General features: G+C 41.2%; 1 protein-coding gene across 3 annotated transcripts in view; it reads left to right on the top strand.

The window, feature by feature from the left end:
- cnot6l (CCR4-NOT transcription complex, subunit 6-like) overlaps nucleotides 1–23,519 on the top strand; it is a 74,804-nt gene that overhangs the window by 28,074 nt on the left and 23,211 nt on the right. For all 3 annotated transcript variants that reach the window (XM_055640314.1, XM_055640331.1, XM_055640322.1), the window contains 5 exons: nucleotides 4,435–4,520; nucleotides 7,334–7,423; nucleotides 8,483–8,551; nucleotides 18,581–18,738; nucleotides 23,067–23,221. In XM_055640314.1, the coding sequence (XP_055496289.1) occupies nucleotides 4,435–4,520; nucleotides 7,334–7,423; nucleotides 8,483–8,551; nucleotides 18,581–18,738; nucleotides 23,067–23,221 (558 nt within the window). The remainder of the gene's footprint in view (nucleotides 1–4,434; nucleotides 4,521–7,333; nucleotides 7,424–8,482; nucleotides 8,552–18,580; nucleotides 18,739–23,066; nucleotides 23,222–23,519) is intronic.

Below are 23,519 nucleotides of genomic sequence, written 5' to 3' on the forward strand. Positions count from 1 at the left end.
TGCCAGTCACATCATCAAGACCAACAAGATTGTTGTGGATTTCAAAGGAGTGAATCTAATAATATAATAGTGGTCATGGATGGTCAAGAGCATCAGACAACGTGTGATTTCCGTACTCTGGTGGTGAAGAGATAGTCTGCTTCTTCAAAGGCGTGAATTTCACGAAAAAATTGCCGTCTTGTTGCATTCAAGATATGTATCTGACAAAATAACATTGTTTCTCCTCATCGTTTGAGAGGAACTTCTAAGAAAATGCATCTTTGTCGGCTCTGAAGATGTAAAGCTGCTACCAGGCTCTTATCACCCACGTGCCTGATGGTGCTACTTTAGTGCGACACGGTGAACCATAGCCCAATCTAAGTACTTGTTCTTGATATTAAAATAGTCAAGTAAACCTTCTCTGGATCCTGGTTACATATATTATGAGGTGGAATCGGGGATACAAGCCTGCAATGCATTTCGTTGTCTCTGTACTGTACACTGACAATGACAATTAAATTGAATCTGAATCTAACTGCGCCAAGTTCGTTTACATTACAGCTCAACTCTTGTGGATTTTTCCTAAGTGCCCCAGTCCAACACCTGAGACAAGCAGTGATCTTGCCTCCAACTCTATTCAGTTTATTGGACAGGATTCTTTGGTACAATCATGTTGTGGTAACTGATGTTGTCTAAAAGCGCTTTATAAATAAAGTTATTATTATGTAAGGTATCCTCTTAGTGAAAGCCTGAAGCTCCAATGCTTGCGAGTGTGCTTGCCTGTAGTTTACTGCCTTTGTCACGGAGTTCTTTCCAGAAGGTGCAATAAAGTATAGCTGCTGACACTTGCACAGTTATCTACAGGATCCATGGTCGTGAAATTGCTCTTGGTGTGGAAAGGACATTCTTTATATCCAACTTGTGCAAGACCAATTTCAACATGGCATTTGTGACTGCAGTGGAAAGAGATTAACAAGATTAGTTATGTTAAGTTTATTTGTTTAAGAAGATGTAACACTTTGTATATTGTGCTTTAGACATATTTTGATTTGAGGGGCAAGTAATTTCAATACATATATCTTGGCTAAGATGTCGGAGTATGTGGGCTTTTGTATATAATGATCGACTTGAAATGTTCTGCAAAGTGAAACAAATTGGCTAGACTCTGACATCCATAAAGTGGCAGATCGTGGGCAAAAGCCATGTGAGATACTTCTCAGATTAAGTATTTGACACCATTTGAAGGCTTTGAATTGTGCTTGCCAGCATTGGAAATGAGAAATGTTCATTTATTGCTGTTAAAACTGGAGGAACAGCACCACATATTGCACATTGGTAGCTTACAACCCAATGGTGTGAACATTGAACTCACCTAGTTTAAATAATACCCTCCCTACCCCCACTCTCTCACCCCACCCCCCCCCTGTCTGCATCCATTTCTCCCACCATTCTGCCCCAGTCACCCTGGTCCTTTCCCCTCCTTTGTCCACTCATCTCACATCCTCAAGTCCCTTATTTCCTATTTATACCCCCTCTTTCCCCTATATCCCTCCCTCCCTCCCTCCTCCTCTCTGCTTATCTAACACCCTTTTGTCTCCCTTTCGCCTTTAGTCTTTGTCACTTATTCCACCGAGCAACCAATTAAACCGCCCTCAATATCTAATTATCACTTGTTTAAGAAGGAACTGCAGATGCTGGAAAATCGAAGGTACACAAAAATGTTGGAGAAAACGTCAGCTGATCTACATCGGTGAGACTAAGCGGAGGCTGGGCGATTGTTTCGCCGAACACCTCCGCTCGGTCCGCAAGAACCTACCTGACCTCCTGGTGGCTCAGCACTTCAACTCTCGCTCCCATTCCCCGTCCGACCTCTCTGTCCTGGGTCTCCTCCATGGCCAGAGTGAGCAACACTGGAAATTGGAGGAACAGCCCCTCGTATTCCGCTTGGGTAGTCTGCATCCTGCGGGCATGAACATTGAATTCTCCCAATTTTGTTAGCCCTTGCTGTCTCCTCCCCTTCCTCAGCCCTCTGGCTGTCTCCTCCCATCCCTCAGTCCTCGGGCTCCTCCTCCTCCTCCTTTTTCCTTTCTTCTCCCCGCCATCAGTCTGAAGCAAAGATCCTATAGCGGAGCAAGATGGCTTACTCTCACGCAAGCGCGTAGTACGGTCATGGGCAGATTCATGGGTGATTATAGGACCCATTTTAGCAACCAGCCTCCACCATCTTGTTCCGCCATCTTGCTTCCGGCCAAAGATCGGATCTTTACTTCCGCCTCCGCTCCCGTATCTTCGCTTTGGTCTTTGATTTGGGTGGGGAGAGCCCGGGGGGTGTGCGGTCCGGGGAGAGGGGGGTGTACGGCCCGGGGAGAAGGGGGTGCGGCCCGGGGGGGGCAGCGGGGGGAGGGGGTGTGTGGCGGGGCCCGGGGGAGGGGGGCATAGGAGGGGGGAGATATTGTATTGTAGTGTGGGGGGAGGCGAGGGAGTGCCAGGAGGGGGGGGGGGGGGAGAGAGTTGAGGGGTGGGGATAGGGCCTAGATAGGCGGGGAGGTTTACAATGTTTCTTATTTAATGTCCCTTGTCTAGTCTGAAATAAAGTTCATCATTGGATATAAACATCAGAAGAAATATAATTGTGTGTGTGGTATATGATTATATACATTTATATCACATTCATGTATGTGTGTTTATAAACATTTAATTCTTTAACAAGAATTAACAGAAGTATGAACTAATAGAATTATGAATCTAGCCCTATATCACGCACAGAAACTGTTCCCCTGCAACGTTGATTACCCTGCGGGTCGGGTAGGTTCCGGTTACTACAAATTCAACTCAAACCCTGCTTGTGAGCCATTTAAAAAGAAATGATTTAAAAAACATAAAAAAAAGACAATTACCGGAGTCAAATTTTATTCTTGACAAGAATGAACAGAAGTATGAACTGACAGAATTATGAATCTAACCCTATATCACACACACAAACTGTTGCCCCGCAACGCTGATTACACTGCAAGTCGGGTCGGGTCAGATATGCTCCGGTTACTAAAATGGGCGGGGAAAAATGCCCAGGATCCCCTCCGTAGCGTACTACACTTCAGCCCATTGCATTTCGCAGGAGTAAGCCATCTTACTCCGCTATAGGATCTTTGGTCTGAAGAAGGGTTTTGGCCCGAAACGTTGCCTATTTCCTTTGCTCCATAGATGCTGCTGCACCCGCTGAGTTTCTCCAGCATTTTTGCGTACCATCTAATTATCACTTGCAGGCTTTGTCCTGCTCTCATCTCGCATTTCCAACTTTCTCTTCCCCTCCACCACAATAAGTCTGAAGAAGGGTCCCAACCCAAACAGTCTGTCCATTCCCTCTATAGATGCTGCCTGACCAAGTATTTTGTGTTTTGGTCGGTGTCGTAGCCTGTTGGATATGATAGGGCTGTAGAACGATGTTATAATGTTGGTACAAAGTGCTGGAGTTATTCAGCAGGTCAGGCAACATCTGCGGAGATAGCTAGATTCCTATACTCCCCCACCACAATCAATCCCTGACCCCGAGAAGGTTCCCAGACCTGAAACATCACCTATCGTGCAAGTGACAAATAAAACTGATTGTGATTGTGATTGTATCCACGTTCTCCAGAGATGTTGTCTGACCCGCCAAGTTACTCCAGCATTTTTTTTTTTTTAAAACCAGCATCTGCAGTTCTTCATTTCTATTTCTTGATACTATGATGTTGGTGGTGGGGCTGTTTTGTTTATTGGCATGCAGTTGTCGATGTTTAGCATGTAGGTAGACTTTCTGGAAATGTCTAAATTTACTATATATTTACTAATATTTAATTTTTATTTCTCTTGTTTAATTATATCAAACTATCACTGCTCTTTTCAAATGGGTTGCTCCAGCATAATAGCAGTTACTTCAAATAGAGATAAATATTAAACTTAAAGTTATTTAAAGCAAAATGATTAAAGTCCATCTAACTTCTAACCAACATCAACAGATAAAAGTCTGTGGAATTCTCTGCCTCAGAGGGTGATGGAGGCCGGTTCTCTGGATACTTTCAAGAAAGAGCTAGATAGGGCTCTTGAAGATAACGGAGTCAGGGGATATGGGGAGAAGGCAGGAACAGGGTACTGATTTGGGATGATCAGCCATGATCACATTGAATGGCGGTGCTGGCTCGAAGGGCCGAATGGCCTTCTCCTGCACCTATTGTCCAGAGGCACAACAAGCTTGATTAAAAAAACGTATGCATATAATGTTGTCCCAAGGTTAGCGATGTTGTGAAGTGTTCCTGTCCCATCATTCTGGAAACCAGCTTTTTCTTTTGCCTGATTATGCAACTTGATAACCAAGATAAAACTTGATGAATCACATTCTGGGAGGAAAAATGAACAGAAAGAAAATGGAATTCTTAAAGAAAAACCTCTCCATTCAAGTTTTTTCTCCTTCTTCTGCAGGGATTTGCTTTTAAATAACAATCTGTTACGGGTTTTGCCTTACGAACTAGGACGACTGTTCCAGCTACAAACCCTGGGGTTAAAAGGTGAGGGCTGCTGCGTATCTTCTTCCATGTATTAAGTATCGTGTCTTGCACTAATAACGTTTAGAACTTATAGATGTTATTTCTGAACACTCATTTTTTAAAATCAAATTCATCTCAACTGTTGACAAGGTACATTTCATGACCGTTTTCTGACATTTTATTGCATATATTTTGAAGCTCTTTACCTTGAGGTACAATTGCAATTTTAAAAGGGTAGATGGATATGATTGAGTAACAGTGGTGTCAATGTTTTGCAGCTTTTCTGTGAAGTCGCTTAGTTTTAATTAAGTGAACCAAACGCTGTGGTATAATCCAAGCAGTTTCTGTATTTTTGTGTATCTCCTTAAGTGGATTTGTTGTGTGATGTCTGTCACATTCACATTTGAAGTACACAGTTGCTAAGTTCCTTGCTGTCTTTAGTTTTGTAGTTGATTAGATCACAGTCCGAAACATTTCTCACTTTGTTTCTCTTTTAAGTATTAATTGACATTTTTCAAAAATTGATTCTCGAAAGTAACTCAACAAAATCTTTGAATTGTGTCTTTGAATTGTATATTGTTGATGTCTTTACTATTTATTTTTTTTTGTCGTTATTTTTTGTTTTGTTTCATTCCGCTTACATTTTGTATTCTGTTTACTAAATTTTGTAAGATGTCCTTGAGAGTATTGAAAGGTGCCCATAAATAAAATGTATTATTATTATTATTATTATGGTGCACAACCTTTTATCCGAAAGCCTTGGGACCAGACACTTGTCGGATTTCGGACATTTTCGGATTTCCGAATGGAAGATCTTTAGCGTAGATTAGGTAGGTAGCGCGGGCGGCTTGAAAAGTCTGGAGCGGCTGCCTCCTCCCCGGAGACCGGGGAATCATTGTAAATCATTGCATAAATGTTAGTCAGTTAGTTTGGAGGGATTTTATGTGGTGGTGGTGGGGTGGGTGGCTGAAGGGGGAAACTTTAATTCTTAGTCCCCTACCTGGTCGGCGGGCGGCGCCGGTTGGAGCTCCGACCCCGGCAACTCGACCCCTGGCTGCGAGGCGCTCCAAATCCAGCGCCGCCAGCCCGCAGCCCCAGCTCCGCGAATGTTGAGACAAGGCAGCCTCAGCGCCCTGGAGCTTACCGCACGGCAACCCGGTAAGGCGTTGCCCGCTTCCCGCTGGTATCCCAGTGCTGCGACGCCGCCGACTCCCAACATTTGCGGAGCTGGGGCTGCGGGCGTCCTGCCGCGGGCGGCGCTGGATTTGGAGCGCCTCGCAGCCAGGGGTAGAGTTGCCGGGGTCGGAGCTACAACCGGCGCTGCCCGCAGCCCCAGCTGGGAGTTGGCGGCCACAGCGCTGCGGAGCTTACTGCACGGCGACCCGATAAGGCATTGACCGCTCCCCCGCCTCTCCGACCAGGTAGGGGACTAAGAATTAAAGTTTACCCCTTCAACCCCCCCTTCACATAAAAGCCCTCCAAACTAACTGACTAACATTTAAGCAATGATTTACAGATGTTTAAGTGTCTCCCCGGTCTCCGGGGAGGAGGCAGCCGCTACAGTAGTACAGACCTGGGTTGACCGTGGGTCGTTTTGGGTCAAGTTTGGCGCCAAACTCGAGCTTTGGTGCGCAGACGACATCCTGGAAAAAATGGCCGGTTTTCGGAGTTTTTCGGTTTCCGGAACACCGGATAAAAGGTTGTGCACCTGTATTATTAAAAGGGTGCTTTTCAAATACTGTGGGGAATCTTCATACCTCATTTTTGCTTTGAGATTTTAAGAAACCTCATGACAGAAAACTGCATGAGGAAAAACTTGTATCAATCCAGAAAAGGGGGATGGGGATTGAGAGTATCAGATTCTCAATAACAAAGTTATTTTTCAAGCATGATTTTTAAATATAGATAGATTTTTAACAACTATAAGTTTATTTTTGTTACCACAAGCTAGAAGTACATTGTGTCATACAGTATTGTTGTAGGTGTTGATAAGTGATTATTTTTATCCCTAGCTCCCCTCCCCCCCCATCAAAGAGAACTTTTTCTCTGCTTGAAATATCCATCTTTTAAATCATCGTCCAGTTCGTGATCAAAATCTCGTTATAACCAATTTGACCTGCGCAACAGTGTTCCCTAATTCGCCCATTGTGTTGCGTCTAATTAGCATTATGCAAGCAAGTTCTATAGCAGATCTCCCTGTAGCAAGGATTTACTGCTGTAACCTGTGTTATTTCACAACAGTTATAGTTTATAGCAATATGAGAAATATTCAAGAAATGTAGAGAAATGAAAATAATCTTGACACATTTTGTGCTGTATGCTTTTGGCCATAGAAAGGGTACAAGTTAATGTTTGCCTTGCTTTTGGAGTCTGTCTCATTTCAATTTGATTAAAAATGTTAAATCTGAATACAAGAAGTATAGGCATCAAACATCCAGGAGATTAGAGAGGCATGTCATTGTTTCACTAAATGTATTGTGTTGTTGATTCACTTTTTTGTTGCGATTAAAAACAATTTTTATTTTTTTTTACCTTTGTCTGTCCTCTGATTCTTCAGTCAAAATGCCAATTCTGATTTTTTTTTTGGGGGTGGAGGTTGGGGATTCGCACTGACGGCTCAGGTTTTTGCTAACTATGATCAAGCGAATGCTCCTTTCAGATTTTTGGTACATTATTCCCCTTGCCTATTGGGTAGCGATTTAAAAAAAAAAAAAAATTAAAAAAAAATTCTCAGGGAGCTAAAAATACAATTAATTTCACTTTTAGTCATGAGTCAACGATCACATTTTCAACATATAGAATTTAATGGGATATCAATATTTTTCTGGTGATAGGTAATCCTTTGTCACAGGATATATTGAACCTCTATCAAGAACCAGATGGAACAAGGAAGCTACTGAACTACATGCTTGACAATTTAGCAGGTATATCAATAGTAATAAGATTCAGATTCAGATTCAATTTTAATTGTCATTGTCGGTGTACAGTACAGAGACAACGAAATGCATCTCGTCTATAAATGTCTATATAAATAAATAAATGTCTATAGCAATATTTTGGATTTATTTTTAAAGTTAGTATACCTTATTTATGAATCATAGTCATACAGCATGGGAACATGTCAGCCATCCCATCGCATCCACGCTGACTCATGGGCACCCATCCGTATTAATGCCATCTTCCAGTAGTTGACCGTAGCCTTCATTGCGTTGGTGATCCAAGTGCTCATCTAATCCCTGCTTAAATGCTATTAATGACTTTGCTTCTACCACTCTCTTCAGCGGGACATTCTAGGTACTTGCTGCTCTTTGGTCTAAAATGTTTCTCTATCAGTCCCCCAAATCTATGTTCTCTTGTTTATTTATTTCTGATACCTTTCCTGCATTATACACTCTCTACACCCCCAATTCTATACAATGCTATGTATATCAATAATTTCCTCTCCTAACCTTGTCCACAACACGGAAACAGACCAGGCCTCTCCATTCTCTCATTACTAAAATGATTCACCCCAGGCAGTGATTTCCCTCTCAGTCTGAAGAAGGGTCTCGACCCGAAACATTACCCATTATTTTTCTCTGGAGATGCTGCCTGACCCACTGAGTTACTCCAGCATTTTGTGTCCACCCCAGGCAATATCCTGGTGAATATCTGCTGCACCTTCTCCAGCACTATCACATTGTAAATATTTCAGTTTAAAATGGGTTGTAAAAAACAGACATATATAAACTGTTGTTTGAGGCTTGATAAATAATTGCTTTCGATTTTCCCTTCTCACCAAGACATTAGACCACATTATGCATGGATGTCTTTGAAAAACATCAGGGGGAAAAACAAAGCAGTACGAGCAAGGTTTTGTTTTTGCAATTTCTACTGAATATTTTAGAAATGTATTGCTGGTTGTGTTACAATCCTGATGTTGCCAAAGCATGGATAAAATGTAAAAATCCTGTATTTTTAAAGAGCTTTTATTTTCTCTCAAGTTCACCCAGAGCAGCTGCCTCAGCGACCATGGGTCACATTGAAGGAAAGAGACGAAGTCTTGCCAACAGGTAAATATATGGTATAGTGACTTTGGTAAACTTGGATTATTTTAAAAGTGAATTGAATACTTGCTGTACTATGAATCTATGAATTCCTGATTGCAGGAGTAATGTGAAAGAGCTATCATGCATTTTTAAATTATATTATATTAATAATTTTTTTATGAATTTGATTAATTAAAAGTATTTTTATGTCAGCAGTTCAGAATTGAAAGAGGGATTTGCATTTATAGAGTGTTTCCGAGGTCTCTGGCTGTGTTGGAGCTGTCGACAGTTTTGTATTTTTGAATCGCTATTGAAACATGGCAGTCGTTTGTTTACAACAAGCTCCCACAAACTGCAATGAGATAGTGACCAGTTATTATGAATGTTGATTTTGAATGTGTGAAGCAAATTGTAGGGTATGGTTCTCTTTGAAACAATGTATTTTGGGTTCTAATGTGTATCTCTGGGGGCAGGCAGGCTTAACATATCAAATTTAATATCACGTGATTGATGATATCTCTTACAAGGTAGTGCTTCCTCAATGCTGCAGTTGTCTGCCAGCTTATATCTCTTTATTCAGAATACAGTTTACCAATATTGCTGAAACTGGCTACATGCTTGTTACTGCAAAGGGAATTGGAGGAAAGTATCTATGGTCTGGTTAAGTCGGCATAAAAAAATGTCATATGGAAATCAGTCTGCACAGTCTGTATGGATAAGAAAGGTTTAGAGGGATATGGACCAAAAGAGGGCAGGTGGGACTCGAGTAGATGGGGCATCTTGGTGGACATGGACAAGTTGTGCCGAAGGGGCTGTTTCTGTGCTGTATGATTTTATGACTCTAAGTGTAAGAAAATATACTAGTGAAGGGTCATCAAGGCTAGGATATCTGTGATAAATGCTAAGATAGGGTAAGGAATGGAACACTCTTGACATGCCTTTCAACAAATTATTTTAAAGACAAGGCATAGATTGAGGGAGTGTTTTAAAAAGGCATGGGCAGTGAGAGCAAGAAATATGGAGGAAGCTGTCCTTAAGTCAAGTGCAGCAGTTAGATTAGAGTTAAGATGCTAAGACAAAGTTATCAGGCCGTACAGTGTTACAAGCCAAAGGGCAGTAATGAGTAAATGGAGGAGCAGGTCTGCTGGAATTTCATGGACTGTGATATCTATATTTGGGGGAGGTGGAAGTTGGAATATTCAGTTATTCCAACAGTGATTAAATTATTGTTGAAGGTTAAAAAAAAGTAGGTTTGCTAACATGATGTACACAACAACATAAGAATGTCTGCAGATGACACTAAAATCGATAGTATTGTAGTTCGCAAAGTTGTTTATTAAAAACAACATTGGATGTTGATTATCTGGGAATGTGGGCCGAGGATTGACTGATGGAGTTTAATTCAGGTAAGTATAAGGTGTTACATTTTAGTTAGCCAAACCAGGGTAATACATGTACAGTGAACGGTAGGTCCCTTGGAATGCCTATCACGTAAATAATAGTTTGAGAGACAGGCTGAAGACATTTAGCTGAAATGGAAAAGAGACGTTACGAGGAGAAAGGGAAACCAAAGCAAACTGCACACGTGTAGTTGGTACACAGTAGGGGAGAGTTTAACCAATTAGGATAAAGAAGGTAATGGGAAGGAAGAAGGTTTAGTTCAAATGTTAAATTAGTACTTTTCAGTTTATCATAAAGGAGAGGATGCGTCAGTGGAGAGATGGAAGAAGTAAAGGGTGGTGTGTAAAATGAATGGCAAAATACTAGAAATCAATCAATCAATCAAAGACTTTATTGTCATTCAAAAAGACACCAACAAATGCAAATCTGAACGTAATTTCATTGCATCCGGCTCACCGTGCAACGGTAAAAAGATAAAATAGGTAAAATTGATAATTGTTGCGGCGCATTATATGGAATTCAAGAGTCTGATGGCTCGTGGGAAGAAGCTGTTGCAAAACCTGGCCATTCTGCTCCTTATACTACGATACCTTATGCCCGAGGGTAGCAGAGTGAGCAGTCCATGATGGAGATGTGTGGGGTCTTTTATAATGCTGTTGGCCTTGGACAAGCAACGTTTGCACGCAATGTCCCGGATTGAAGGAAGAGAAGTCCCGATGATTTTTTCAGCCGTCCTCACCACTCTCTGCACGGACTTCCAGTCGGAGGCTTTGCAGTGGTGAGGACGGGATGGGGTAGGTGAGCTCTTCTCATCCGGTGCAGAAACTGCAAACGCTGCTGCACTCTCTTAACTCGTGATGCGATGTTTTGTGACCAGGTAAGACTGTTCGTGCCTGGTCATGCTTAGACTGACTTGATGAGGTGCATTCAATTTTGCTGAGGAAGATAGAGCAGAGATTGGAGAAGCGCTGGCATAATTTTCCTCCCAGTCGAACATCCTTTCTATAAATTACACTGAGCCAGTTCATAATTAGCTGGTCATATTATTTGCATTCCTGACTGCAGACTCCCAAAACAAATACTGCAACACTTGTCACAGCTAAACAAGGGACAATACAGAAGGCGGCACAGTGGCCCAGCGCTAGTGTTGCTGCATACAGCGCCAGAGACCCTGGTTCGATCATGACTAAGGAAGCTGTTTGTACAGAGTTTGTATATTCTCCCTGTGACTGCTTGGTTTTCTTTGCCTGTTTGGTTTCCTCCCACATTGCAAAGACTCGCAGGTGTGTAAGATAATTGTTTTCTGTAAATTATAAATTGTTTCTAGTGTCTAGGATACTGCTAGTGTATGGGGTGACTACCAGTCAGTGTGGACCGAGGAACCCTTTCATGTTGTATATAGAAAATAGGTGTAGGATTAAGCTATTTGTCCCATTGACCCATTCATTATGATCATGGCTGACCATCCAAAATCAGTACCCTGTTCGTGCTTTTTCCCCATATGCCTTGATTCTGTTAGCCCTAAGGGCTAAATCTAACACTCTCTTGAAAACATCTCTAAAGTCTAAAGGTAAAGGCTTTTAGGATGATAAAACCAAGCATCAAGGATGTTCTAAAAGCATCCTTAGGGGAAATATACCTTCTCATTGGCTTTTGAGATTTCTTGGTTCATAACCTAAAATATATGTTGGTCTTATCAACCACTGCAGAACATAAATATTAGGACCATAGCGGGGAATGGTGTCTGTTATTGCCAATTATCTGCCGCAGTTTAGTTTATTGTCACGTGTACCGAGGTACAGTGAAAAGCTGTAAGACAACTGAGTAATGGATTCATTCCAAGCACCAGCAGTCACCTCTGTGAAACAAATTGTTATCAAACAGTCTTTTTAACTGTTAAAAATATATTTTTGTTACAGCAGGCTAAAAATACTAAAGGCTGTTTGTTATATTGTTTCATGGAGTATCATTGCACAAGTGTCGATTGAAGCAATTGCATGTTAATTTCTATAGCTTCCTGCAGTGTAACTGGCAGCCTGTTTTCTTAAAGAGACGGTATCTGATTACTGTGGGGACGCCATGTCTGCTATAACCAAAATCTGCAATAACATGGGTAGCCTGGACGCCATAGCATTATTCTTCATAGCTGGGGATTTCGTCTGAATACTCTATATTCAAGAGTATGTTACCAAAATACTACAATAAGTCTTCTGTGCCACTAGAGCCCCAAACACCGCCAACCACTGTCACACAACCATGAAAGAAGCCTACCACTGTCTGCATTTTGATGAATCTGACTCCCTGCTTACAAGCAGAAACTGAAGCATGATTGTCCAGTACTGACAGTGGAACAGCGTTGCTCTGAGGAAAGTTGAGATTCTGTGATTGCTTTGAGTTGGGGGACAAAATGACAAAAATTAGAAGAAAGGAGAGTGTGGGGCTGTTGTTGGGGGTTACCTAAAAGTGGAGAATTCAATTTTCATACTGTTAGGATGTAAGCTAAGGCAATGCAAGACGAGGAGAAATGTAGGAGACGGGAGAATAAGTCGTCACTAGGATTCCTCATCATAGAACAAAGCAGAAGCGGAAGGAGAGCTCTACATCTTGTTTAAGAGGGAACTGCAGATGCTGGAGAATCGAAGGTTACACAAAAAAGCTGGAGAAACTCAGCGGGTGCAGCAGCATCTATGGAGCGAAGGAAATAGGCAGCTCTACATCTTGGTGGGCCTGGAACGCGTTGAGGTCAGTTGGTGGAACTGGTCCATATTTAAGGACTGTGTGACCAACCTGAATGAATATGCCACCGCTGTCACAGACTTCTTCAGTAAGTATGTAGAGGACTGTATGCCAGAGAAGAAAATCCAAGTGTTCCCCAAACTCTTGAGCCACATAATAGTGAAGGCCAAGTCTGTGGGACAATCCTCTCCTGTACAAGAAATTCATATATGACCTTTGCCAGCCCTTTGAGGAGGCCAAGAGAAAAGGCCAAGCCAAAAACTCTGAACTCTGCAGTCTGAAGAAGGGTTTCGGCCCGAAACGTTGCCTATTTCCTTCGCTCCATAGATGCTGCTGCACCCGCTGAGTTTCTCCAGCTTTTCTGTGTAACCTTCGATTCTCCAGCATCTGCAGTTCCCTCTTTAACTCTGAATAACTGGTCAATTTCAGCAAAGTTTGAATGCCATAATGGGCTGCAAAGTGAAGTCGGGCAGTCTGCATCCCTCCCCAACTAGCTCAATACAATGAAAATAAATCCACATAAAGAAACTATGTGGCAGAAGTTTTTGCAGACATCTTTAACCTCTTTCCTCTGCATTCTTAGGTTCCCATCTGTTTCAGATGGTGACCAGAAGCATTCCAGTGACAAAGAAAAGGAAGCAAAAATACCTTAATTACTTCACCTGGTGGCTGACATCCGCCAGCATAAAATGCTCCAGCTTTCCAGACATTGCAGTTTGCCTACCACTGCAATTCCACAGCAAATACCATTTCTCAGGCCCTACACATCCCTGGAACATCCTGATAAAACAAGGACATCTACAAAGACATATTCATGACTATAGTTTCACTTTCAACACCATAATTCCAACCAAGTTCATCCCCAAACTCCTGGATCTAGCACTTAGTAAACCCTTTTTCAACTGGAGTCTTGACTTCTTAACCTTTGGGCCACTGTCAGTAAGGATAAGCAAAGATACATTTGCCAAGGTCATTCTCAGCACCCGCAATCCACAAGACTGCGTTCTAAGCCCCTTACTATACTCCATATGCACCAACAACTCTTTTGCCAAATTCTGCTCCAACTTCATTTGCAGGTTTGCAGATGACACCACCCTAGTAAGCTGAATTTCAAACAATGATGAGATGGCATACAGGAAAGAGATGTAATGTGGTGTCAAGACAACAATGTGAAAATGCTAGTTGTCAACTTCAGGAATTGAATTAAAGTATACGCCCCAGTGTACATCAACAGTGTTGAATTGAAGTAAAGTATACGCCCCATTGTACATCAATGGTGTTGAACTGAGATCGTCAAGAGCTTCAAGTTCCGAGACATATCACTAACAATTTGTTCTGGTCTAACTATACTGATGCTACAGCCAAGAAAGCACACCATGGCCAGTACTTAGAAGACTAAGGAAAAAATACATCTCAAATGACTTTATCAATTTCTGGAGATGAACCAGAAAGCATTCTATAAGGATACATTGCAGCTTGGTTTGTTAACTGCTCTGCCCAAGATTGCAAGAAACTGTAAAGTTGTGCTTGTTGCCAAATACATCAAGCAAACAGTCTTCCATTTGTAATTACGCCCCTAAAGCTTACCCCCCTTAGTCTAGTTCAGTAAAACACTGAGTCAAGCACTGGACCACTAAGCTTTATTTTTTGAACGGACAACAAATCCCCCATACGATACCCAACCACCGCGGGTTCGATCCTTGTCTCTGCCTGGCCAAGCCCTTCAGCCTCGTGCAAGCAGACACTTCCAAAAGATCACGTAGTCCTAAGCGTCCCTCCAGATGAGCGACAACGATCCTGGTGGGGCTACCATTTATAGGTCACGAACCCTGCAGGACCAAACTACATAGGGCTGGCGCCCCTTACAAGCCAATCGCACATATCGATTACACCAAAGTATTATTGACAGTTCCCCAACCCAATTACAAAGAGTCCCAATACAATGTTTCTACAGAAGCTTCTGGAAAGTAGTCAGCTAACTGAATAATGCAACATTTCCCCAGGCAGTATAAACAATCTAGCCAGGGCTTCACACTTCAGCCAATCATTAAGCGGCAGTACAACTATCTTGCAACAATATTAACATTATTTACAATCCCTTTGCCGTTATCCAATCAAGACAATGCACATACAACACCTTTGAATTTCTTTACAGAGTCCTCATAAATTTTAACAATTGGGAGGATATCTGGACCTCACCTTATCTGATATATCGATCTGGGATCTAGACTTCCTGGCACCAGCTTGCATCTTGTGGCTTCTTACAGAAAAAGGCTAACAGGCCTTGTAGATGCATAAATCCTTTACTTTATTTTAAAGTACCTTATCCATTTACACATTGACCCAGGCTATCTGCACCTCGCACCCTCAGGAAGACAGCCAACGTAATCAAGGACCATATGCATTTTGGTCAATTCCTCTCCTTTCCTCTTGTTATTGGGTGGAATGTGCAAAAGCCTAAAGCACATACCACCAGTTGCAAAGCCAGCTTCTTCCCCACTGTCATCAGATTCTTGAACAGGCCTCTCGAAACGTAAGGATGTATTCCCACTCCCCCACCACTGGCAATCTATCTCAATGTGGTGCTTGCACATTTTTATCTGCATTTTCTCTGCAGACGTTGCTGCTCTGCAGAAAAAGGTCTTGTGGACAGATGAGATGAAGATTAACTTATATCAGAGTGATGTCAAGAGCAAAGTATGGAGGAGAGAAGGAACTGCCCAAGATCCACAGCATACCACATCATCTATGAAACACGGTGGTAGGGGTGTTATGGCCTGGGCATGTATGGTTGCTGAAGGTACTGGCTCACTTATCTTCATTGATGATACAATTGGTGATTGCAGTAACATAATGAATTTGGAAGTGTATTGACGCATCCTATCTGCTCCAGTTCAAACAAGTACCTCAAAACTCATTCTACAGCAAGACACTGATCCCAAATATACTGCTGAAGCAACAAAGGAGTTTTTCAAAGCTAAAAAATGGTCAATTCTTGAGTGGCCAAGTCAATCACCTGATCTAAACCCAATTGAGCATGCCTTTTATATGCTGAAGAGAGAACTGAAGGGGACTAGACCCCCAAACATGCATAAGTTAAAGATGGCTGCAATACAGGCCTGGCAGAGCATCACCGGAGAAGCCACCCAGCAACCGGTGATGTCCATGAATCGCAGACTTCAAGCAGTCATTGCATGCAAAGGATATGCTACAAAATATTAAACATGACTACTTTCATTTACATGACATTGCTGTGTCCCAAACATTATGGTGCCCTGAAATGTGGGGCCTATGCATAAACACTGCTTTAATGTCTACATGGTGAAACCAAAATGTATAAAAATGGCTTTCATTAAAATCTGACAATGTGCACTTTAATACTGTGATATTTTCTATTACAAATTTCAAATTGTGGAGTGCAGAGGCAAATAAATAAATGATGGGTCTTTGTCCCAAACATTATGGAGGGCACTGTAGTTCTCTGGAAACACCATACTAAACAACACAAAATGTTCAGCATTGTGCAAAGACTAAAACAATGACCACGTCAATATGTAATTTGGAGATTGTAGTGTTTAATAGCCCGATGATTGTATGGCAGAAGCTGCTCTTGAACCTAGCCATTTCAGTTTCCAGACTCCTGCAGCTTCTTCCTGATGGCAGGAATGAAATAAGAGTGGCCAGGGTGTGGGTCTCTGACAATGCTGGCTGCCATTTCAATTTAATATTTATGTATGACTTGAAATAGCAGCTTAATGTTCAAAATTAATGCCAGATGAACATTAGACCTTGAAAAATTAAGACCTGCTGTTGTATTTGGCAAATTAATAACTTATTGGATTACTATATTGATCAAATTTCTCTGCTATTCTGGTGTGTTATAAAGTCATCTGATACTTAATAAACCATAATGTCAGATTCATATTTTAATTTACCGCACAAATGTCATGCTCTTCCTGTTCAAGTTTGTTGTTCTCATAGGTTTCTTCTTTTTTCTCTTAAAGAAGTACCTCGAAGAACTATAAACCATTTACTTTCATGTTTCAACCGTAGCTCTTACAATGTTTTCCCCCCTCATTCCCCCCTCTTCCACAGATGTGCTTAACCGATTTCTTCACTGGGCTAATATTAGCACAGTGAAAAATTAGTCACAATAGAGACCAAGAAAATCACACTAAAAACCAACTGTTATTTTTGCACGTCACTGTGTGCCTGAAATTTGCTTGTAGCTACAAAGGAACATGATTATGAACATTTATGGGTTGAATTGAACCACTTCTGGAATTGAGGATGGTGAATACTGTCCATGGGGCGACATTATTTCTTGCGACGTATTGACTGAGAAATTAGATTATATTGTCAGATCATCTGAAGCTGGTCACGTTGTTGGCCCAGCCCCGGTAGATCCTCTTTAATTGTCTACACGTCACATCTTCCCTAGAACCTGACACCTCTTTCTTGCCTCCACTCTCCCCACCCCCGATTCTCCAAGCTCTCTGATGCATAACTAAGTGCACAGTGGCCAGTCAGTCTCAGTTTTTCAGCAGCTGGTATACAGTATTGTGTGGCAGTCGGCACAAAACTGCACAGTAAGTCCACAGCAGGCTTTTAATAGTGCAGATCTATTTCTAGGTAAGGAGTTACCAAAATAGTCTTGATATGTTTAGAGTGAGTTGTTCTCAACCGGGGATGCAGTGGAGAATCTGCTCTTTTGCAGATGAACGGATGCACTGACTATTTTGAAGTGATAACTATTTATTCCTGTTAAACCTAAATAGACAGGGCTCTCTAGCTCCATAGTTAAATACAGTGTTAACTTATCAATGAGCAGCCAAGTACAATGTTGTGAAAGAGTTAGAATCAATGGATAATACATCAACAAGAATGAGTATTTTCAGCAATTCAGAGGGAATACAAGGATTTGGTCTTTTAAAGCCCACTGAAACTAATTCCTTTAAATCCTTGTTGAAATCGCAAATGGGAGAGGCACCAAATCGTGCAAAGCTTTTGATGTGTTGTATCAAAAATAAAAATGGTATAAATAATGGTGCTTTTTCTTGGGTTCTCTCAAGTGCATAACTACAGCATTAAGGGAACTTCACCATTATTGAACACGTCTTACATCTGCTCTGAGGTATACAAAAATGCTGGAGAAACTCGACGGATGAGGCAACATCTTTGGAGAGAAGGAATAGGCGACATTTTGGGTCGAGACCCTTCTTCAGGCTGATGTAGGGGGGGGCGGGGGAAAAAATAAGGAAGAGGCGGAGACAGCAGGCTTGTGGGAGAGCTGGGAAGGGGAGGAGAAGGAGGGAGAAAGCAAGGACTACCTGAAATTGGAGAAGTCAACGTGCATACCGCTGAGGTATATATGAGGTGCTGTTCCTCCAATTTGCGCTGGGCCTCACTCTGGCAATGGCGGAGGCCCAGGACAGAAAGATCGGTTTCGGAATGGGAGGGGGAATTGGTGCCGAGCCACCGGGAGATCAGGTTGGTTATTGCGAACTGAGCAGAGGTGTTGGGCGAAGCGATCGCCAAGCCTGCACTTGGTCTCACCAATGTAGAGAAGTTGACACCTGGTCTAAACGTTTTACATTGATAGCATTGCTTTTAATTGGAAAGTTCAACAAAAATACTTATTCTGTATTTAATCTCGTCACACTAATAAAGTTTGGTTATTAATTAAGTTAACATGCTTATGTATTTTCCTATCAATATTTTGAAAATTTGTTAAGTTATCCTCGTGCTTTTTGAGCCACTGATATCCATACGTGATGTCCATGCACTTTTGTCTTTTTTCTGCATTGGTTGCTTTATTTTGTTTGTTCATAAATCCATCAAATCCAGTGTGATCCCTATGTTAGTTAAACTGATGATGGTTTACTCCTTTTAATGATGTATGGATTTTCTTTACAGCATTGTTCACTGTCATGTGTTATAATGTTCTATGTGACAAGTATGCCACAAGACAGCTGTACGGCTACTGCCCATCCTGGGCTTTGAACTGGGAGTACAGGAAAAAAGGAATCATGGAAGAAATCGTAAACTGTGATGCAGACATCCTAAGCCTTCAGGTAGCCAGATGCACATATAAACAAATATTATCCCTCCCTGCAAGCACTAAATAAATAAAAGTTATACACATTGAGGAAGGAGCTCTATATCCCTCAATAGCTTGATAGATTGGTCTAAACACCACAGTACCCTGTGTTCAAATCCCCAATTAGAGGTCTGAGTTCAGATAGTGACCTTGATTGCACCGAATGGCGAGAGAAAAAAAGAATTGGGGGAAGTGTGATGGGTTGTGTTGCACATGTTTTATTTCTGTTTCCAATTCTGTTTACAGCGGGATGAAGCCGGGAAGTGAAACTTGTGTACATGCATATCCATAATCGCAACTCCCTCGTATTTTTAACATTGTCTTTCAAAGCCATTGCAAATATTGTTTCCTAGAAAAATGAAATTACCATGCTTGCTTGTCAAATGTAGCTTACCTTTTCAAGTAGCTTCATATGATTTATCAAACAAAATACAATGCTGACTAAGGTGACATTATGACTATTAAACTGTAGTTGTGTTGTTTTAGTGAGCAGAAGAAGAAAATAAATATGTACAGTTTGAAGCCTTCCATTCTTCAGGACCTTGGCAAAGAAGTCATAGTTGGGGAGCCAGTGACGAAATAGCTAGAATTGGAGTGTTAATCCCTTGAAAGGTTTTAGGACTAATTCTAATTAGAGATATGTTATGCAGGGTAAAAAAAAATAAATTAAGATGAGTTTAACTGGGAGCCAATGTGCATTTGCAGAATATGTAGTCTAAAGTTAATCCTGGGGTGAGAACATGCACCAAGGTTACGAATTGAAGCACAAGACACTACGGGTGCTGGAATCTGGAGCAACACAATCTGCTGGAGGAAGTCAAGAAGCATCAGTGGGTTGGGGTGGTAAGGAGATAGAAGAAATCTCAATGTTTTGGTTGAAACCCTGCATCGGGGTTGAGAGTGAAAGGGGAAGATAGACGGTACGAAGAAGAGAGGGCAAATGGTGAGACTGGGACTAGCTGGTGAAGCTAGTTGGCTGAGGAAGGGTAAAAGATGATGGGCAGATGGCGTTAGGTGAAGGCTGAGGAACAACAACATCATTCCACCTGGTACAACCCAATGCTATGAACATTAGATTTTCTAATTTCATATTTACCTGCTATGCTTTCCCCTTTCCAATCAATCTCTAACACCCCCCAGCGCCCATCACATTTCCTATCCCCCATCTCATTTTCTCTCCCACTTCTCTCATTATTTGCTGTTATCCTCATTATTTCAGCAATGGTAGCTTTTGAATTCCCACTTACTCCCTTCCTAATGGTCTCTCACTTCACCCTGCCTTCCTCTTACCTGGCTTCTTCTGCCTTTTTTTAAAGACTTTCTTGTCCACCTGCCTTGCAGCTCCCCCTCCCCCACCTGCCTCATTCTGCCCATCATCCATCAACTGTCCTCAGTCCACCACCACTTACTGGCTCCTGTCTTCCCCTTTCAACTTCATTCTTCCCATTGCATTCTCAGTCCAGGTGCAGGATTTCAATCAAATTGTTCTTGTTGCAAATCGTCCAATTTGGTCCAAAATGTCAATTTTTTTTCTCCCCACCAATTCTGCTGGACCCTGCTGAATCTCTCCAAACAGATTGTTTGTTGTTAAAGGTTATGAAATGTCTGCTTCAGTTTCAGAGATACCATGGGGAAAGACAGTTTGGTGAAAAGCTTTAATTTTGATGGGATTGAAAAAAAGGTTTACTTTATATTTTTAATCAGTGAACTATTTTGCTCATTGCATACAGCATGTGGATGAGCAATAACAGATTATTTGCAGACGATAGATAAAACTCTATAAAATGGGGGGGGGCAAGGAACTTTAATGGAGTGGTTCAAATAAGCACAAGGAAAGATTGGGAACCACAAGTAACATGATGTAAAATGACAAAATTGAGCTGTCAACATCTAGTTAACTTGGGCATTTATGTGTCCGCAACTTCATCCCTGTTCACTTGAATTAAGTGCCAAGTCATCAATTTGAGAACAGATTGTGGTTTATGCAGCTTGCAGGTGTACTTTAGAACATGCTACTTGTTCAATTGTCTCTCCTGTAACAAATAATTATTGGTTTATTCTACAAAGGCTGCCTATGTGGTACTGCTTTGTTTGACTTTGCCTTCCTTCTGGGTTTTGTCCAAGGTTTAATGGCAAACAATAAAATAAAATAGTACCAGAATTGGATATGGTATAGAACTGAGCTAAACATTTCCACCTACCCTAAAACATTTAAATTTGCCTTGACAATTGATCCACCTCTGCCATTGGTAACTATAAAGATTTTGAGAGATTGTTTCCATTGTTGTCTTTCGGCAACTAATTCACGGAACAAAGCCATCTTCACCCTCTTTTGAATACTGTGGAGTATTTGTTCACTCCTTGGTAAATCAGGTAAAATATCTAAATGTCATTGTAAGCAGCTACAACTCTAGTGTGTGCCAATTTTTACAGATTAAAGAAATAGAAAATGGATTTTCCCACCCAATAAACCGTCTCTCATGATATTCAAAAATATTATTTCTTTGAAGGCAGATATTTTTCTACAAAAATAATCACAGTTTAAAGAATAGGAAAGGAAGAGTGGTCATCAAAAGATTGTCACCTTGTAAAGGCAGAGGGCATGTACAAAATACCAGTGCAATTTGCATCAGCTTCCAAAAAGCTAGAGGTTTCCAGCAGTTCTGGGAGGTAATTCAATTTAAAGAAATAATTTAAAAGTGGCTGCAATCAAGTTAGAAAGATAAAATAATGTGAATGTGGTGCATTTTCAGTTGCTGTGGAAATAAGGAAAGAGATTCCAGAACTGGCCATATTCAGTGTGAATGAGGGCACATGATTGAACAACTATAAATGTAGTTATTGTTAAAGAGGAAATGAGGGAATCAGCCAACCTGCTTGGTAGTACATTGATAGTGAGAATTTTAGAATCCAGGTCAAAATTAATGATTTATTGAAAGTAATCTGTGTTTGATTAACTTCAGTTCTTTGAAGTGACCAATGGTTGTCCTGAACGGCGTAGTTGATTGCAGGTAAATTTACAGAAGATATATATTTTTTAAATTGTGCATTGTATGTAGTGGGAAATTAAATTCTGTGGCAATTAAAAGAGCACCCCCAATGTGAATAGACGATGGCCAGGGGACAGGGGCAGAAGATAATGCTGAAAGGGTTGTCTAAACTTGCAGAGTACACATTGGCATCCCTCAATTGCCAGTTTTGTGGCCACTGCATTTTTCTGGGTGTTTTCATGGCCTGGTCTGTGGTATATTGAAACCAAAAATATGGAGATGAAGAAAGTGAGAGTGTAGACAGATTGGTGAAATTGTAAATAATTTGCAGATGCAATGCAGTGAATCATTTAGCTGGGAACAATTAAATTGGATACGTTTGGAAGGAAGGTATCAACAGATATTTGGGGATTAAGGGATGTTGGGAGAAGGCCAACTGAAGTGGCTATGATTGTGTTGAATCTTGAAACAGACCCAAAGTTTTTGAATAGCCTACTCCTCCTGTCTTCTACATTTTCTTTTGTGTCTGTTACCTAGACAAATTCTTGACGGTGGTTGAAGTTAAGACTTTTACATTAGGGATGTTTTTTACTTCATACATATACGACTGGTTTCCTTCTTGGTGTCGATTGTTTTTCATGGCCTTAAGGTCCTGTCCCACACGCAACTTGCCGGCACCAGTCATAGTCACAGCACGTTGCCGAAAATGTTCAATATGTTGAAAATCAAGCCGTGACCAGAAAAAGGAACGACTCTTTGGGTGACTACTCACGACCATACAGGCGATATGTCTGTTTGGTCGTGAGTAGTCGCCCAAAGTGTCGTACCTTTTTCTGGTCGCCGCTGGATTTTCAACATGTTGAACATTTTCGGCGACATTCCGCAAATATGACTGGTGCCGGCAGTCGCCAAAAAAAATCGCGCAAATGGGACAGGCTCTTTAATCCTACATTGCAAACACTCGCAGGTAAGTATCCTCCTGTGGTTTAAAAAAAAAGACTTGCACTTCTACTTTTGTAGAGTGAACCCTCTGCCTTTTGTTGGCACTCTTGCAGCATCTCGTCTGTGCTCGCAGACCGCCCAGGTGCTTCAGTCTCTCATCACATACTCTTTGATGTGTTTCTCTGCAACCCCCCCCCCTTCGTTCTCCTCGCAGCAGGGAGGGATGGGGTTTCTGTCTGATTTCCAGCACAGAAGCACCATTTATAAAAATTAAATTAAAAAAAAATAAAAAATGATTCAAGCTGTTTGCCATTTAACTTTTTTCTGTCTTGATAGATGTGTAAGATCGATGTTTCTGTTTCTTCAATAGGAAGTAGAAACGGAGCAATACTTTAACCTCTTTTTGCCCGAGTTGAAACAACGAGGCTATGATGGGTTCTTCTGTCCCAAATCTCGTGCCAAACTCGTGTCCGAACAGGAAAGGAAGCATGTAGATGGATGTGCAATATTCTTCAAAACAGAGAAGTATGTTTCGATTGCTAGATTATCTTAAAATGGTCTATTTTCCAGTTAATTTAATTGATGTGAATATTTTAAATTGTTTATGTCTAAACCTTATCCGTTTTCACCAATGACGCAAATGCATTTGGTAACATTAACTTCATTCGTCATGGATGTTTAAAACAATTGTCATGATTAACAGAAGCTCCTCTCTAATCTTATAAGGAATTTATAGCATGTATCTATACCTTTATATAATTATGATTTCCTGTAATTCATATAAAATCCATAATCACAATTTTGGTCTTAAAGTGACAGCAAG

Source organism: Leucoraja erinacea, chromosome 1 (assembly GCF_028641065.1).
Source record: "Leucoraja erinacea ecotype New England chromosome 1, Leri_hhj_1, whole genome shotgun sequence".
Taxonomy (NCBI): Eukaryota; Metazoa; Chordata; class Chondrichthyes; order Rajiformes; family Rajidae; genus Leucoraja; species Leucoraja erinaceus.